The following is a 14553-nucleotide window of genomic DNA, read 5'->3' on the forward strand; positions in this document are numbered from 1 at the left end:
ACACTTTGACATAGGCACTGAAGTGCCTAGGGTATTTGCGACTCACTTCTGTAAATGTTTGTGTGCATACTCTTCCTGTTTGACTAAGTTTTAACAGGCAATACCCTTGCTGGCCAATTACTATATAACCTGCATTAATACACTTCGAGCCCATGTAAGTGTTACTATGTCAACTTGGTGTAACTAGTAACACCGCTAAACTGCTTAATAATCTACTTTTGTTAAAATATAACCTAGGTACAATGCTGTATTTTGACATCTGCCACATTTCTGGACAGGAAATACAGAAATCAAATTTAGAGATAACAACCTTATAAAAGATAACCTCACAGGGTTATCACTGATTGCAGTAATATTTGACACAAAGGGATTTCCAAGTTTAAAAGCAAATAGAATTTGGCTTTATACTGCATCTCATCTACTCAATACACCTTACAAGGCAAATGGTAATGGACTGACTGCTTGCAAATACAGAATTCTAACCTCAGCAAAGGCTCATTCATGCCCTTCGATGTTAGGAAGGCCTCTCTCTCTTTGCTGGAGAGAAAGTGACAGCAAAGGTGATCTTTCACTTCTCTCTGGCACTGCCAAAGACTGTTTGCAGCCATTTTCAAGGCATAATAAATTAGAGATTGGCCTGAAACAAAACCCCAGATTCAAATTCCAAACTCATTCTCCCTCTTACTGGTCAAAACAAGTCCCTAGATGCAAATACAACTAACTTGGGATCTCAAAATCCAGGTCCAAATCCAAAATTTACCATCGCAGGTAAATCTATTATAGGAGGGCTGGTAGCACCACCTATTAGGATTGCCTGACACTTCCCATTATAAATCCCTATTTTGGGTTGCTTGGAAAGATTAGATTTTTAGCAGCAAATGCTGGTAAACGTCAATTTCACTGTAAACACACAAACCAATGAAAAAAATATCTCCTAAGATAACAATCATAATTAACAGATAGGCAAAGTAAGAAAAATGATGCCTGAACTTAGAGTTTAAATTCGCGCAGGGCCAGGTAGGCAGGCAGAGCTTCAGAGTCTCAATGCGTGGATGAGACGATGGCGTAGAGAGGAGGGGTTTAGATTTATTAGGAACTGTGGAAACTTTTGGGATGGGGGAGCCTATACAGGAGGGATGGGCTCCACCTAAACCAAAGTGGATCCAGGCTGCTGGCACTTAACATTAAAAAGGTTGCAGAGCAGTTTTTAAACTAAGAGATGGGGGGAAGCCGACTGCTGCAGAGGAGCACGTGGATCGGACAGAGACTTCTCTTAGAGGAAAGTCTATTGATAGAGATTCTCTAGGTTTTTAGTCAGGAGGAGAGGATGGATGAGGATAATGTAAGGGCCAGATCAGATGAGAAACATTCACATAAAAAAGAATCTGACACATCAGAAAAGGGCAGACAAATAAACAGTGACAAGTTTTTAAAGTGCTTGTACACAAATGCTAGAAGTCTAAATAAGAAGATGGGTGAACTAGCGTGCCTCGTGTTAACGGAGGATATTGATATAATAGGCATCACAGAAACCTGGTGGAGTGAGGACAATCAATGGGACACAATCATTCCGGGATACAAAATATATCGGAAGGACAGAACAGGTCGTGCCGGGGATGGGGAGTGGCACTATATGTGAAAGAAAATGTAGAATCAAATGAAGTAAAAATCTTAAATGAATCCACATGTTCCATAGAATCGCTATGGATAATAATTCCATGCTCTACTAAGAATAGAACAGTAAGGATCTATTATCGACCACCTGACCAAGACAGTGATAGTGACTCTGAAATGCTAAGGGAGATTAGAGAGGCTATCAAAATAAAGAACTCAATAATAGTGGGGGATTTCAATTATCCCCATATTGACTGGGAACATGTCACCTCAGGACGAAACGCAGAGACAAAATTTCTCGATACTTTAAATGACTACTTCTTGGAGCAGCTGGTACAGGAACCCACAAGGGGAGAGGCAATTCTCGATTTAGTCCTGAGTGGAGTGCAGGATCTGGTCCAAGAGGTAACTATAACAGGACCGTTTGGAAATAGTGACCATAAAACAACAACATTTAACATTCCTCAGTGGGGTCCTTTAAGCTTCATGACTCTCATACATTATCTAAACTGACTGTGTATAAACTCACCACTACTCCTCCCTCCAGAGTATGCCAAACCTGCTCAAGGCTCCTGGTACCAGCACAATTCAAGGGCTTTGTGATTTAAGCAGTGGTAGAGGCCTGTGTTTCTATTCCATAATATAAATGGCCTGAAACCTAAAATCAGAACCCAGTGTTGTTGCTTTGCATGCCTGTCTAGTCCAACCCTCCTCGCACACTAGCAGGCTGGGAAAAACCCACGGAAGCACTATTTTCTTGTTTTTGACACGACTCATCCCTAATGAAGCATAGCAATATTTATTTGCCATTGCCTGTAAACAGCACTCAAAAAGAGTACTCAGCAAATGAATGGCTCCAGACTGATCTAATGAAGCATGTGTGGAAAACACACATGTAGGTAATGGAGGTTAAGGAAGGCCAAGCCTTCCAAGTTACAAACAGGTTGGTCAACAGCAAGACATGGAGCAGAAATAGATACCATGACAGTGAATAATAAATAAGGTATATATTTATTATAGATGAGTCCTATCTACTTGTCTGTAAAGTACCTCGCACACCTCTGGTGCCATATAAACTACATACTATTGTCTCTCTATACAATTAGTGAAGTACGGCAGTTCAACCAAAAAGTGGTAATATATTTGTTTCCTTCCCCTTCACCCCCTTTGCTCTTTTACAGTAAAGCAGCAACAATATAAAGCCAATTACCTTCCCTAATGTTTATGCACGCTCAGCTTATATTAGTAAGGAAAATGTACCAAATGTACCAAACCTTACAACTTTGTTCAACATCGCAACACCCCCTCATGGCAACTTTTGATAGGGCCACATTCTGAAATGCAAGTAACTACTGAATAAACATTTTTTAAAAAGCTCACAGAAAACAAATCTTTATTCTTTGTTGCAGAAAATAAATACAGGTGCATATTTCATATGCTTTTCTATAAAAGCACTTCTACAAAATGTCACTTAACTGCATACAACAGTACAACCTTTTTGGCTTTTAAAATGCAAATATTATACAGTCACTTCATTTTATCAACTTTTTAAAGCACTTGTAGCAAGCAGCTTTGGAAAAGGAATGTTTCGTTTATGAGCTAAATTCTTGCTTCAAGTGTTTGTTTTCCATATATAGTGCAACTAACCTAAAAGCAACTAGAACAACTTTTTTTTCTCTTTTTGGAAAACGTTTGGGTCTTTTTCAAAAACTGCAAAGAAAAATAGCTCTTGAAATCTGGTCTAACTTCAAATTTAAACCAAGAAAAACAACAAAACAGAAATGACTCAATTGAAATATTAAGGTAAGCATGATGCTTCACAGCTTGTTTTCTATACAATTCCAGTTTGGCCCTTGGTTTTTCTTTAGAATAAAAAGAAAAGATTAATCATCTAGTCCTATATTTCTGAAAAGGTAAGACATGGACTCCCCATTATGGATTCTGCGAATGGCTTCTGAGAGGATCATACTGATATCCACGGTCTTAATTTTGGGACACTGGAGTTTTTGTATTTCATGTGGAATCGTGTTGGTTACAACAACCTAGAGAGAGAAAGAGAGAAACCGTCACAGTAGAAATTATTTTTCCCTGATCTTTTCCCTTCAGTTTCTGATCTGCACCCTATCACATCAGAGTCTGAAAAGGAAAGTTCTACCCTCCAGATCCCAAGAAAATTAAATGGTTGATGCAAAGCAGGATCTCCTTTTGTGACTGTTTATTGACAGGATTATAGCCTTATGAACGGTTATACATTGCTGTTGGATGCCTATCTACTAATGCTAAAGAAACAGTCCTTCCTTGCCTTCATCCTGTCAAACACGCACAAGGGGACGCACTCTTAATTACTCTTCACTTAAGGAGAATCTCCATATGTTGACAATCCTTTACCTAGGCTCTTATTATTATGATGCACCCATCACTAAAGTATTCATGAAGACTTGAAAAAAAAGGAATAATTATATGTTAAAACCTTAATCTGTACTGAAAAGTGAAGCCAGGAACAAACAGCCACAGTATTGTTCCTGTAATTTGTAATTGATATTGTAATTGGTAATAATCCATATTAAAAATTTTAGGAGCCAAGCCAGCGGGGATTTTAAAGCTGGCGCAATTTTCTGAAGAGTTTTCATCATTTTCATTTGCTTCTGAACTTTGAAGCTAGCCCACCCTGCCCACACTTACTTCATCAATAGCAGACTCTTCTATCAACCTGGGAGCATCTGAAGACAGCAGGCCGTGGGTCGCCATTACAAAAATCTTGTATGCTCCCCTTTCCTTGAGAGTCTCTGCTGCAGCGAGGAAGCTGTCAACATCATCTATAATGTCATCCTGTCAAAATAAGACCAGGCCAATGAAGACTCCACACTTCCTCAAACAGGCCATGAAACAGAGGCAGACAGAGCTAGTGCAATTCTACTGGTGTCAAGGCAGTAGATTTCTCTAGTCTACATACAAACCATATTATTAATTTACTGAAAGTAACCCTTACTATCCTATATGGTGGTTCAAGGAACAGAGTGTGGAGAGGAGAATTGCCACGGCTCTAAACATAACACCAAAGACTCCCCTATAGAAAAAGTTACTCCAAACATTAAAATCTCAAATTAATAACATTTTATATTAAAAACCCAAAGAATAATGCAATTTCTCCAGTGTCCTTTAAGACAACATCAGTCTTTATGTCATTGGCACTTCTAGATCTGCAGTGTTAATATTCATGATACTTTGTTTCTTTGAAATGATGCAACGGAGTCCAGCTACCAGGCTTTCACCTTATGAAAACTCTCTTGGACAGAGTTTCAGGTGACCCATTCAGTAGATACTATCAGGGCCAGATCCTGCTTTTCTGTGTCTATCACTGTATATTTTGGACAATTAATTGCAGTGTTCTTCACTAAAGCACAAGAGGATTTTTAAAACCTATACAGCAAGATTCAGTCATGTAACCAGGAGGGTGCATGAGAGAAGAAACCAAGCATTTTAAAAAAAAAATCCCAGAATGTATTTACTAATAAAACAATAATAAATATTCCCACAAGACAGTTAAAAACCTGGAATATTTTTTCATTTTTGAACTTTGAAATTCAACAAGGGATAAAACCTTTGATTTTAAAAAGATGTGGAAAGACTTCAATTAAATCATGATGATGTACAGAGACCCCAAAACTTACAGTCGTCATGTAAAGCTTTTCCAAATCACCTCAATCATTACCCAGACTTGAGTTAATATGGCAAAGAAACTGGTCCATCCTTTCTTCCATTTTATTCTTATACATGATCTTTAGTCCTTTAATATCTTGCATGCAGCCCTGCTAACAACTATGAACTGTAGAAGATAATTTCTAACCAGCCCTTTTTCTTCACTCTGCCTTCCCCAACACACGGACGTCCCCCTGGCTTTTAATACCGGAGCCGTGCCCAGAGAGTCTATTAAAGTACAAGAATTGGATTAACCAATCAGTTTCAGAAGTTACACCAGAAATCTTCATCAGCAAATTACACTGGCAGAGAGAACTGGCACCATCATCAAGAACTAAAACAGCACGTAAGTATTTTATTAAAAAATAAAAAGACTTCAGAGAGGTGAAAGGGAGTGATCCAGTTTATTTTTAAACTCCCTCAAATGTCAACCTGTGTGTAATTGTTATTAAAAATTCTCTTGGTCATTTGAATTATGAAAGGGAAAAGAAAATTGAAATTAATGGCCTTAAATGCAATGTTTCCATTAAGGCTGAGCAGCTTGTCATTTTGCTCAAACTGATGAGCCACTACACACACCACCACCAATATTCTGAGCATAAGCTTCAGAGAAATCCAATGTATTTTAGCAACATACTCTACTCACTTATCTTCAAGGACTTTACTAACCTTCATTAACCTCTCTATTCCTGTAAAGTAACCAGCTGAACTCATTTTATTGAAGGGGCACAGAGATATTAAGTCCATAATCAAGGAGATTTATACTGCAATTTCAGTTGCCCCCAGTTAATAGAGCCGGTCAAGGGTATTAGGAAACCTCAGAGGCAACCTAAATGTCTTCCTTATGTGCTTAGAATGTCCGTGTAGTGAGCCAACACCCAAACAAACAATCCATGTTTTTGCACTAGTTAAAAGTTTTAAATGCCAACAGCTCAGCATTTAATAACGACCCTTCAAAAAGACACTGGCAAGGTTTGTGGAAAGCCATTTCAAGCTTATTATAAAGACAGAGAACTAGAGTGTGATGGGATTTTTTAAAAAAATAACCGAACAAGTTGTTTTCAAAAGATTTCACTTATATTTGGGAACCAGGAAATTATTTTTTTGAGGTTGAAATCAAAGATTGGCTCTTCCACTGAATTCTTGCCCTGTGTATCCTTAATTTAAGACTACAGTGACCACAAGCTCTCTTACATGTCAGGAGTTTGACAATTTTAGTTTGGATACAATAGGAAAACCTTCAAAATTAGCCCTACTTTAAAGGATACCCACAAATATACACACGCATTCCTAAATTCAAAGCTATCAGAGTTCTGATCCAAAACATCCACTTACCACAATGATGGCTATTCTTCCTCCTACATCTCCAACAACTGTGATTGGTGGCTTTTCCTTTGGAATCAGCACTGATTAAAGGATTAAAAAAAGAAGAAGAAAAATTGTACATGCTAAAATGAATGAGGAAATTCTTGCTTTGCATTACTAATCATTTCTCATTTTTTCCATAGATAAAAGCAAAGCAGGAACTGTCTCCACCATCATTGCTCTGCTTCCTCGGGCAGCAGAATCTCGTGCACAAGGCATTGAGTCTTTCCACATAGGATATCAACTATAAATATTCAGGCCCCGATCCTGCAAGTTACTCTGAATGAGTAAACACCTGCACAGAGCCCCTCTGAAATCAATGGGGTTCCAGATGGGCACAGGGATCCGCCCATAAAATAATTTGCAGGACTGGGTGACTTAAAGGCACGTTTGCTGTCTGCTAACTCAAGCCAGTAAGTCTTGTATGCAGTGCAATTTGTACAGTAAAATTTAAGAATGCTGTGCTGACATTCAATTCCTAGGGAGGAACTGGGATTTCTGGGCTCAACAATGGTGTAAAATGCATATGAAAAAACGGTTACTTTCCTGCACAGTAACTGTTATTCTTTGAGATGTGTTGGCCACATAGTCATTCCACTGTAGAGGGGTGTGTGCCCGATACACTGGAATCAGAGACTTTTGCCAGCAGTATCACTAGGTCAGGGGTTCTCAGACTTTTGTACTGGTGACCCCTTTCACACAGCAAGCCTCTGAGCGTGACCCCCCCCCTTATAAATTAAAAACATGTTTTTATATATTTAACACCATTATAAATGCTGGAGGCGAAGCGGGGTTTGGGGTGGAGGCTGACAGCTCGTGACCCCACATGTAATAACCTCGCGACCCGAGGGATCAAGACCCCCAGTTTGAGAACCCCTGCACTAGGTAGTGCCTGTGTCCCCGCTGCCCTCTTGCTCAGAGTCAAAGGGGACATGGCTGCCACCTCCCTTTCCATTCCTTTGTATCCCCATCCAATACCCAAAGCAGTGGGGAATGTAGGATGGTCATGGCATGTATAGGTGCATGACCTCTCAAAGAGCAACAGTTACTGTACAGAGAAGTAAGATTTTTCTCCTTAAAGTGATTGTGCACATATACATTCCAATGTAGGGCACTCATCAGCAGTTCTCTTACAGGCTGGGACTCAGATTACTTGAAAAGAGACTGCAGCACTGACTGGCTGAAATTGACACTACCCCAGGAACCCTGAGTGATAGCATGGTGTTTGGAAAAGATATGTACTTATGTCTATGTGGCAGCCTTGCAAATGTCCACTATTGGTATGTTACTCAGGAAGGCTGATGAAGTGGATGGAACAAGCCCTAATGCAATGGGCCATTATTCTCAGAGGAGACGCAACTTTTACTCGATCATAGCAAAGCTTGATACAGTCAGACATCCAGTGAGATAGATGATAAGATTAAAGGGAAGCCAGTTACAGCCTATCAGAAAAGGCTATAAAGAGTCTAAGAGATGACCTAAAAGATTGTTCAGGCCAGATGAAAGGACAGAACCCTTTGAACATCCAAAGTATGAAGCCTCTCCTAAGTTTTGCTACAGCGAGGCTTTGGAAAACATACTGTAAGAGGAACAGGTTTGTTGAGGTGGAGTGCAAATACTTCCTTAGGCATAAACTTACAGTGTGGCCCAAGAGAATCCTTGTCTTTGTGAAAGAAGGGTCCTGCTAACACCACCGGAAGCTCTGACATGATTCTCACAGACTTAATCGCTATCAAAACCACTGTATATACTGATGGCAATTACAAAGAATTTGTTGCTAGAGGTTTGAAGGGGGAACCCATTAAACAGGACAAAACTAAATTCAGGTCCCTTGAGTATATGTGTAAACAAGACCTTTTAAAGCCCTAGACACCAAAGGATGCGAAAAACACAAAACCCATCTACTGGAAGATGTATCAGGAGATGGAGCCTAGATACACCCTTACAGAACAGATGGAGAGATCGGAAGATTTCAAATGTAGCAGGTAGTCGAATATATGTCTAATTTCAGCAGTGTTCAGCGACTACTGGCAAGACTCAGTTCAGGCTGAGAACATTTTCCAATTTGCTGCGCAAGTGCCCATGGCTGTATCCTTCCCTTCTATGCACCAACCAGCAGAGATGTCTTGGGAGCAAATTCTTTCCTCATTGCTAAACCAGAGATCAGACACACTATAAGTTCCTTGGCTCAGTTCTGAGATAGAAGGTCCTCAACCAGAGGCAGAGCTAGGGGAGGTCAAACGGATAGCTGATGTAAGTCGGTGTACCAGTATTGTTTTGGGCAGGTCAGCTCTACAAGGATTAAAGTTGGTTTGTCTCTTTTAGCTCCATGATCACCCTCAGAATTAGGAGGATGGAGAAAACATATATTGGAAGATCTGACCAAAGGAGAAGGAAAGTGTCTGTCAAAGAACCTGGATTGTGACCTGTTCTGGAGCAGAACTTCCTGCATTTGTTGTTCAGGGTGGTTGCAAAGACAGTGCTAGCATCGGTGCTTCCAACCAGACCCTGACTCGGCAGCAGAGAATTTTTTTTAAGCACCTTTTTATGAGAAAAGAAGTGCAGCCTATCAGCTTCAGAAGGCTTTGAGCGTGTCAAGGAGGCCATAGGCGAGGAAGATCTCACACAAAGACTGCTTTGGAGCAGAGGCCACAGAAGGGGAAATCCCTGGAAGGAATTCTCTGCTCTCTCGTGGTCAGGGTCAGGCTCTAAAGAGGGCTGCATTGCCTGTTCCATAAGAGAAACCTTAAGATGGAAATCCCTCTGTTTCTCAGTCCTCTTGGGGAACGAGGTACAGATAGGACATTTGTCCCTCACATACCACTCACCTAAATGAATTAGACAACTTTTCCGCCTATCTGTGACAGGGATAACAGACCTGCGCATGGCACATTGCTGTGCAGAAATCACATGGATTTAAACCAAAATAACCCCTGAAAGACTATAAACTAACTAAACTAACTACACACAAAGAAGAAAAACATTTCTAAGGTGGATAACCATAGGTCAAGAGCAACCAGGGAGCTCCAACTCTCATCACAAGCGACAAGAAGGAACTGAGAGGGAGTTGGCAGACACACCCCTTTTATGCCCTCAGCTCTTAGCATAAGGACAGCAGGGGCACATGGACCACTTAGGAGTACTGCTGGCAAAAGTCTTCAACTCAAGTGCAGTATTAAAGTGGAATGTATATGTGCACAATCACTAGGAAGGAGAACTTTATCAACCCTTCCCCCACCCACCCACCCCACAAAAAAATCAATGCAATATGAGATATTAAGATATTTTTACTTGTTTCCTTCCAATGAACTGCTAACAGAGAAGTCCCCATCTAACGACTCATGAAGTATGCGTTCATTAATAAAGCACAAGACTATTTATTAGGACTCGAAACCTATTCATCATTTGTACAGTGTAAATGTAAAGTGATCTGCAAACACTTTCCCTTCTGGATTCTCTCACGAAGACTTGTGAGGCACCTTGGAAAAGTCTCTGCCTCAGTTTCCCTATCTGTAAAATTGAGTTAATTAAGCCTCACAGCATCCTGTGTGTTAATGTCTGTAAAATGCTGGCAGAGCCTCACATGAAGGAGGCTGCAGAAGTACAAAGCATCATAAAGCAATATTTCCACACATCATCACTTGCCCTTTTCTTCAGCAGCTTGGTTCAGTTGAAACGTTAGCACTGTTGCATTCTTTTCAAAGTTCTTTTCTGGATGTCTGACAAGGTGTACAGAGAGCTATATTTCTGACACAGGCACCTAATGCTAATGTATACTAACAGATCTCCAACTTCTGAATGGCCATCAGTCCTATGCTGTGCTGAGCAGCATTTCTGGAAACAATGACCCTGACAAGAAAAGCAAGTGCCACCTTCAGAAGAGTGGGCTCAGTGTGGCAAGAGCCAAGAGCCCTGCGGTGACTGAAAACCATGCAAACCTTTAAAGCTGGCAGTTTTAAATAAGGCTGCTGCTTTGCCTTAATTTATACCACACGCCCTATTGCAAAGCAGCAGGATATGTTCTTCTGACAATTACCCATCCTTCACACAGGGATCACAAGAATTGGGAAGACTACAAGAAGGAATTGCCACCTTTGAGACAGAACAAAACTGATATATAAAGGACAAACAGACGACTAAATAAAGCTTTCCGCCATTATAGGATCATATAGTCAAACATAGTTTAAGCATATTTGGGATTTTTTTTGCCATTTTCTGCTCTGTAAATTTATATTTCCCTAAAACTTTTAAATCTCACTGACAGCAGTGACACCTGCTGGTGAATAAGTTTACAGTCTGTCCTTTTGCTAAATCATTCTCAGCTCCAACAACTAGCTGATATTAAAGGTTGTTAAGGAGTAAAATTTATCCCACAAAAACAAGTGACATCCTCCATCTACTCAGTGCATTTTCATTTTTATTTTATTTTCTACAATTACAAAGGGAAGGGGAAAACAAAAGCTAAAAGAAAAATACAAATGTTAAAGTTAAACCTTATCATGGTGCTGGTTATGTTTGTTGTAATTTTGAAGACACTGATTGCAACTCCATAGTTAAGGTTCCATTCTGAGATTAGTTTAAAACGGAACATACGTTTCTGTTTTTCCTGTATATGAGGTGGCCTTTCAGTGTGAAATTTCAATGTTAGAAAGTTAAAGGGCGTAAATACTGACATTTTTATCCAAAACTGCATTTCAGACCAACTTCAATCTGACTTTTTTGTCGACTGGTATATTGTTAAAAAACATTGGTCTATCTAAACAAAATTAATGGAAGAATCTTTATTAGATCTGTTACATAAGTTTTTGGGTTTTGTTTTGTTTTTAAAATACATTTTTAGCACTAAGGGTCATTTTTTTGCCATTGTTCATCATAACAGAAAGCTTATACACAATAGGTGACCAACTGACAAAGTCTTCAGCATATACAAAATCCTCTGCACAGATAATAATCTTTTCCATCAGAAGCTATATTTTTCTATCAGTTTTTAAGTGCCAAGAAAGCATAGCTGTTAATGGATAAAGTTGTATGCAGTGTGTAGCCATGTCGGTTGCAGGATATTAGAGACAAGGTGTGTGAGGTAACACCATTTATTGGATCAAATTCTGTTGGGGAGAGAGACAAGCTTTCGAGCTTACACAGAGGTCTTCTTCAGGCCTGAAGCTCGAAAGCTTGTCTCTCTCACCAACAGAAGTTGGTCCAATGAAAAATATTACCTCACCCACCTTGTCTCTCTAATAGATAAAGTTGTCATTAGCCACTGCTCTAGTACATTTTCAGGAACCACACTCCCTGGAGGTCCACCAGCAACACCTTGCTCACAATCTTGCCCCTCCACCCCAACTAAAACGCCTAGGAAATTAAAACACAAAAAATGTTGTGGAACTGTTACAGTTGCTACACATACCATATGACAAAACTACTTCAGCAAAGAAATGAAAATTTAAGCCACCCCATTTTACAGTACATGCCTTCTACGATTCCATCCACATGGAAGTAACCAAGCCACTACCACAGCTACGGTACACACAACCATAACTGTACCCCAATATGGACGGCAGCCTTTATCACCCACCGCATTTATTAAACTGCTACTCTAACAAATATCCAAAACTGGTAAGCACTGGCAGGAGTTACTTTAGCAGAAAGGTGTGTGCAGAAAGAAGAAATGAAGTGGCAGAATTACGGATGTGGTCGGGGGTGTTCCCTTGTTTTTGTGGTTTTGAGTCTAATCCATTGTGCATATGTAGAAACCCTACCCGTTACACACTATTTTTATATCAAATTAGCTTATAAACAATAATATGGAGCACTCCTTGGGATTAATTCTTTTCAGCCAGCAATCTTTTCAGCCAACAAAATCTCCATCTCAGCTGTTTACTTTTCTCTGCAATGTGTAACAGTTAACAGATACTCTTCTCACCATGAAAAATTCCATTTAATTATACTTGACTCTTACATAGCATTTTAAAGAAAAGAATCATGAGCGGAACCTGAAGCAAATGACTTGTCCAAGATCATACAGCAGGTCAATGTCAGACAGGAATAGAATCCAGGTTTCCTGACTCTCAGTTCAATGCTCTATCTGCCGGACCATGCTACCTTCCTAAATTGATTTATTTACCTCAAGTGGAGAAGGGAAGGGAGAAGAGGTTTTTTTTTTTGGGGGGGGGGGGGGGGAGGTTATATATTGTTAACACAAATGAAATATTTAAATAAATCAAACCTAAACAGCCTTAAAGTAATATGTAAGATATGAGGCAGAGGAACTCACTTGTCTATTTACCCAGGTCAGAGTAGGTATTGCAAACTCATACAGGACACACTGTCAGACCGAAAGAAAAGCTCTGTGTATGATCAAAAGCTTGTCTCTCTCAACAACAGAAGTTGGTCCAATAAAAGATACCTCACCCACCTTGTCACTCAGCCACACAGTTTTGCACTGCTGCAAATCATAGGCATCATAGGCAAAGGGTATGTGTAGTAATTCTTTGCTAGTTTATTTCTGACAGCCATCCCTTTTTAACCATCCTCAAATGGGTTAGAAAAACCCGATATATAAGAAGTTACATACACACACAAACTTACTTACTGGGTATCTCCAAACTGGGATGAATAGCAGCTACACTTTTGGCTGTAGGAGGTGAATGTCGACCATCTACCAGGTCAGATTCAGCATCTTGAGCTTCCCCATGAATCACAGCAATTCCTAGCCTCAAGCGCTCAGCAAATGACTGTGCCCTGCAGGAAAGAATACATTAAAAAGTTAAAATAACCCAAACACAACACAAGCCTATTTTTTTATTCTGAAATAGGAGGAAAAATTGAATGATTCCTACAACTGAGGGAAAGAATGCAGGGACTACTTCTAGAAGACACCTTCTAATCATTGGGTTTAGAAAAGCTTGATAGTCCTGAAAGCATTTGCACTGGTTTTGCCAAAGTGTTTCAAGCCTTTGCAAGTAATAGAACAAGTGTTAATCATTAAGTTCAGATTACCATCTTGCTCCTTCCATTTTTCAGCTGCAACATGAATTAAAAATCAACTGTTAAAATCATATAAAATTATTGCCTTACCCTCTTCTATTTCACTTCTGGCATGAGTTTAAGGGCCACAGTGCCATGACCCAATGTTGCTAGAAATTAATGCTGTATACCACTGGAAAACTAGGGATCTCAAGTGAGCTTTTCCAACTGTATACATCCCTCATTTCTAGTCCTGAAGGAGCCTGAGATCTTGGGCCTTAAAACTGTCACTGGTCTCAGTGTTTTTGACAGTGGTCCATAACTGACTGCAGCAGATTCAAGACTTCAGATTAACTTGCATTCCCTTGGTAAACATTTTTTCAAATGGGAATAAGTAAAACCCAACTTAAAATTAAGTATATGAACATAAGAGGTGGACTAAATGGGACAGAATAACCTAGACAGTCTGGTTTGCAACTATGGATATCCTACAGGAATAACAAAAGTCAAGTAATCAGCTATTTAACCTATTGCCAGATCATTTGTTGCAAGTCAAGACCTGAGTTTTAGTAAACTTGCAAAATATCCCTTACCATATACCATTTCTTCAGTTGCAATCTGGAATTACGTAAAGGGTCAATATTAAGGAGTTTAGGGTACAAATTTAGATGTGTTAAAAATAAAGCTTTCAATGAAATTTTAAAATGTCAGTGAACTGTTTGATTGCTTAGGGGAAGAAAAGAAGGGAGATATATTTTTTCCTGCAGTATTAGCATCTCAAATGCTGAACGGAGGAGGATAGCAAGTGAAAAACTAGAACTGATAAGTCCAGTTTCATTGTACAAGCCAAGTGAAGTGCAACAAATAAGGAAGTAGCATCACTGGCAAGCTAGGTTAGATTTAAGAGTC

The 14553-nt window shown here is 39.6% G+C and overlaps 1 protein-coding gene across 2 annotated transcripts in view; it reads right to left on the reverse strand.

Annotated features, from left to right (window-relative positions):
* Positions 1-2990: 2990 nt before the first annotated feature.
* The window catches only part of PRPSAP2 (phosphoribosyl pyrophosphate synthetase associated protein 2), a 32662-nt gene continuing 21099 nt past the window's right edge, over positions 2991-14553 (reverse strand). For both annotated transcript variants that reach the window (XM_034783954.1, XM_034783953.1), the window contains exons 9-12: positions 13271-13419; positions 6649-6719; positions 4297-4443; positions 2991-3656 (exon numbers count right to left, since the gene is read on the reverse strand). In XM_034783954.1, the coding sequence (XP_034639845.1) occupies positions 3498-3656; positions 4297-4443; positions 6649-6719; positions 13271-13419 (526 nt within the window). In that variant the 3' untranslated portion in view covers positions 2991-3497. The remainder of the gene's footprint in view (positions 3657-4296; positions 4444-6648; positions 6720-13270; positions 13420-14553) is intronic.

Source organism: Trachemys scripta, chromosome 10 (assembly GCF_013100865.1).
Source record: "Trachemys scripta elegans isolate TJP31775 chromosome 10, CAS_Tse_1.0, whole genome shotgun sequence".
Taxonomy (NCBI): domain Eukaryota; kingdom Metazoa; phylum Chordata; order Testudines; family Emydidae; genus Trachemys; species Trachemys scripta.